Here is a 5,000-nt window from a genome sequence, read left to right on the forward strand (position 1 = left end):
TCTCGCAGAACCCTGTACTACTTCAAACACAAATTAGGAGAGATGTGGAACAATAACAACTGAGAGAATTAAGTGCCGTAAGCCTCGCCGACGTGAACTAAACATTAAATTTTTTAATAATGGCAGCGAACATGAACTCTGAGCTTCCGGTTTGTTGCGTTCTGGTTACGTTCATGTTGTCGAGTTTTGATTTTCAAATTGAAATGCATTCGATTTATAATGAGGCTTGAAAGTTTAATTAAAAATTATTTAATGAACAACGTATTTCCATCAACACTGCTGTGGCTCAATTTCGAAACGTTTTTTTTATTCCGCTTATAAGCTCCCCCCCCCCCCCCCCTCCGGATATAAGACCCTCCGTTTACAAGCCCACCCAAAATCCCTTACGAAGGTGTATAAGCCCAGGGGTTATAACCGGAATTTCACGGCTTTGTTCAATGCTGAAGGGATTTACTTATAAGTACAGTAATGACTCAAGAAAACTCAGAATAATCGGAGTGCTCTTCAAGTGGCGTCCCTGTAACCTTCAGATTGGTCGCAATCCGGGCTAGTAATAGTGGAATTTCACGAGTCCTATTTTGGAGCACTTTGATCTTTTTTTTTTTTGTATCGTTATCCCTGAGTCACTGGAAGGTAGATCTCTCTCACCCATGAAACAAATTTACATCAGAATGTACATGACTATTGCTATATGGAAAACATTCTCCAGAAACAAGGGGTATTGCATCTTCATAGTTATAGACCTGTTGCTAATTATAACAGCATTTCTTTGTGCATGACGTTTTAAATTCCTTAAGAATTAAGAATAAAAATGTATGTATGCAGGCTTTTACATTTACCCCTTGTGCGTCGTTTGCAAAGGTACCAGGCGATGAATGCTGTTACTGCAACAGCAGATACTGGGCCGACAATATAGTACCACTCTATAGACGTAAAAATAAAAGTTCTTGATTTCCAGTTATGGTAAAACATAAGAAGAAAATTGGCATGGTAAGAAAATACAAACAATTTGTTCTCTAGAAAAAAGAATCCAGATTGCAAAAAGGGCAGCAATTTGTTTTCCAATTTTCCATGAGATGGAACATCCTACTGCCTTAGGAGTGTAACTCCAAAATAGTCAACAATTTCCATAATATCGAGACTACCGTTTGCCAGTAGGGCTGGGCGGAAGTTTCCCAGCCAGCAAGCATATTAACAATATTCGAATGCATCGTTCGCCAAAATGGACGTGGGAATAGGCCTCGGCGAATTCACCCTTCAGTAATGGGAATGAGAGGGGGGAAGGTGGGGGGGTAGAAGCGAAGGGCACATTGAATACAAATAGCCCCCAAAACAAGAGCGCGAGCACACTGAAAACAATTCGCCAGCAAAACAAAAAGATTTCTCCATGCAACTTCCCAAACATTTTTTTTGAGCCGACAGATACACCATACACACCTGCGGAACACATAGTTTGTGGAACGAACACCTCCGTTGGGTGCCCCTGAAAGGGGACAGAGGAATAGAGAACTTCACAATAAAAGAGGAAACGCACATGTAAACCTACCTGCTTGTACATGTACTTGAAAAGCTATGGTGTAAAGAATTGAGAGAAAAATGGAGGATAAATCTCACTGAAACAACAGATTTCACAGACACAACTTTGCTTGTAGTATTTTTATATCCGCTTTCACTTGTTAAATTTTCAATTGAAATCACCGTACGTTATTGATTAGTGTTGATCTCACAGTTGTTGTGCCAGTCTCTGAACCAATTTTTAACTCCTTTCAATCACAAAACAGCTGCCAATCAAGCCATGGTGAAGTAAAGGACTGGAAAAAAGCTTTACGAACAATACCGCATATTCATATTATGATTCCTTTTGTTAAGCTCCCTTCTTCACTTTTGGAAACTGTTGACACCCTCGTTTATCTGCAGAGTGCGTAATTATTTATCTTCAACAGAGCCTTACACAGTTCACCTTCTCGTAGTTTTTTTGTTTGTTTGTTTGTTTGTTTGATTTCTTTATGCTAATGTCTTGTACAACGTAGAAATGATCAAACTAGACCCTCTAAATCAATATCAACTTCCATATTACATACCTCTAACTTCTACATAAACAGACGAGGATGCAGTGCCTGCTGCATTCTTGGCTTTGCAAATATATTCGCCACTGTCAGAAACCTTGACACTCTCGATAATGAGGATACTCCTGTCCCCATTCTTAGTAATGTTGGCGTTTTTACCCCTAAAATCAGTGTTTATTGTCCATTTTATTTGTGATGTTGGGTCTTGGGTCTTGCAAGTCAGAGTAAGCTTGTCACCTTCCAGTTTCCTTTGGTAAGACTCTCCAGTGATCACGACAGTTGGCTTTTCTGAAGATGAAATACAAAATAATGCATGCTTTGATTTATAGTGTGTTGTTACATCTCGAACTGGTCATATGTTGCAATTAATGAAAGACTGTATTCACCTTTCTGTTGTAGCACTTGAACGATCTTAGGTAGCCGAGATTTTAGCCGGCTATGCATCAGTTTATATCTATGCCTGCGTCAACAACTTTTACATTTTTGGTTGCAGTAAAGCCAAAAAATAAACAGCACTTTTTTGAAGCTTATAAAACATGATTGCACAAATACTTAGGGTAAAAGCATGATAAATCATACAGAAGTCAGTTTGGTTGTTTATTAAAAAAAACGTTCGTGGATTCAAAACTAATGTATCAGCCTTGATTTCGTGAAAACGCTTTTTACATCTTGTAATCGATACAAACCTAACACATGAAGAGTAGACGTGGAATGTTCTTCACCGGCCTCGTTTGTAGCCTTACACTTATACCTTCCCTCCATCCGTTTTGTAGTATTTGGAAACTGGAGTAGAGACCCGTCCGAAGTATTCTTAATGACAGCAGTTGGGGGAAGCTCTCCCTCATCAAATTTCCAGGATAATTTTGGACGTGGCTCTCCTTTGGCTTTGCAACTGATGTTGGTTGTTTTTCCCTCAGGAACTGTTTGGTTTCTTGGATAAACATCAACCACAGGATACACTATTTTAAGACAAGTAAATCTAGGTTATTGAATAGGAAAAACCACTGAAATGATACTTTGATATGTAAAATGATATCCTTACAAATCCACATGCAGTTAACATAATTCACTACAAGGGTGCATTGAGAGGGAAGAATTGGCCGTTGTTTATGCATGCAAAGAGCAGAGTGAGCTTTGATCATGTCATTCATATCGAACCAGCTCGAGTTAAATCAAGTTTTCAGGTTCCCTACAGGGAAAAAAACTGCTTTGACTTCCACAAGTTAAAGCAAGTAAAGTGTCAACAATAGTAACAACTGTTTCGTTTCTTGAAGATTCGTGTGCATTTCTAGGCGGTTACTAGTTACAGTAAAACCGGTTGTTCATTTGAGCGCCACTTTGCAATTTTGTGACACAATGTTGGTGTTTTGATTGGCAGTTTGCTCCGAGGAAGTTGCAAGTTCAAATTTCAACTTGCTGCCAGCTCTTTACGTTCCCATGAAGAGTCAGGTATTTGTCCTCGTTCAAAACAACTTTGAACTCCACTTATTACAATATAAATTTACGGCATAATAACTCTGCATTGGGTCGGACTCGCGAAGCTGTGCAAAAATTAATTCTTAAATGACAAATCCACATCGACCTGGAACAAACCTCACAAGAATTAAATTTAGGAATGTAAGGGGGTTGAAATATCAATTCAACAACACCATTTATTAGCATTAAGCGCAACTGGTTTTCCTTGAAAACTCCGTGGTGAAAGTCCACACAACAACATCTCCGTTCACCACTACTGGATTCCACGCGTAAACTTTTTATAGGGGGTTTATTAGGGAGAGTGCGTATTCAACCTACCGGTAGACAAAATGAGGATCACCAATTTAACCTAGATAAAACGGATTAAACCTGAGAATAGACTACAACATTAACGTGAATCAACCACACATAATTTTGGTTACCATTTCGTTGAATTTTTGTCCATCCACTTCAAATTACCGAGAGAACAAGAGACAGTTCTTGATAACCTCAGCAATCTTCTTCCAGCAGTTCATGTTTGTGTATTGATATTTATAGTCTCTTCTAACTTGATATAGACACTTACATTTTTCCCTTCTTTCGTATAATTACTTTCGAATGTGTCGGGAAGCCGTTTTAAAATTAATGCTTACCATAAAACAAAACTATCGTGGAACTCAACGATTAATATGGAAATCAGGCTTCAACCCAAGTTAACGCAGAGATACTTAAGTGAATGGAATGTTCACGCCAAATTCTGAGCTGGGTTTCACCAACAAAAACGATTGCCTTTTGGTTGCTTTATGAGCTCGAGGTATTTTCCATTATTTGTCAGGATTCTTTTTCTTCTTTAAAGCATTATTTTATGTGGTTCGGATCGTCTTAAGGCCGAACCACCTGGATATTCAGAAGTGCTGCTGTGGACTACGTCGATTATCAGGTCTTTTAGCGATTAACAAGAATGGTTTGGAATTGGTGTGCTATAATTTCGTTTAGGGACAGTTTATTCGGTGGCTATAGCAGAGGACGTAAGCTTTTTAGGTAGTTTTGTATTGGTCATCTTTTTTACAGATGTAGTGGCCCTTAAGGTTACTTCCCACCGTCAGAGTTATTTAGAAAAAACGTATTTTCAAACAAAGGTAATAAACTACGAAGGTGTCATAATCTTGTCAACGGGCGAGACCCCTTGGGGAAACTTTCGCGGCAAAAGCTCACGCTCGTATTCATGTTATTTGCATATTTTTATTTACATCACGTACTTGACAAAATTCCCACGTGGAAGCTCTAATAACTCGTATGAAAAAATCAAAAGCATATGAGTAAGACAGAGCTTAAGTGAAGGTATAGGTGTTTTCAACTTTTTATAGGGGGTTGATTAGGTAGAGTGCGTATTCAGCCTAGATGAAATGAGGATCACTAATTTAACCTACATAAAAAGGATTAAACCTGAGAACGGAATTTACCTGCAACATAGATGCT

General features: G+C 38.6%; 1 protein-coding gene across 1 annotated transcript in view; it reads right to left on the reverse strand.

The window, feature by feature from the left end:
• LOC137988753 (contactin-1-like) overlaps nt 1–5,000 on the reverse strand; it is a 9,362-nt gene that overhangs the window by 1,278 nt on the left and 3,084 nt on the right. The window contains exons 3-5 of the mRNA XM_068834714.1: nt 2,753–3,025; nt 2,082–2,354; nt 840–923 (exon numbers count right to left, since the gene is read on the reverse strand). Coding sequence (XP_068690815.1) covers nt 840–923; nt 2,082–2,354; nt 2,753–3,025 — 630 coding nt within the window. The remainder of the gene's footprint in view (nt 1–839; nt 924–2,081; nt 2,355–2,752; nt 3,026–5,000) is intronic.

This window comes from Montipora foliosa, unplaced genomic scaffold, assembly GCF_036669935.1.
Source record: "Montipora foliosa isolate CH-2021 unplaced genomic scaffold, ASM3666993v2 scaffold_426, whole genome shotgun sequence".
NCBI classification, from domain to species: Eukaryota; Metazoa; Cnidaria; class Anthozoa; order Scleractinia; family Acroporidae; genus Montipora; species Montipora foliosa.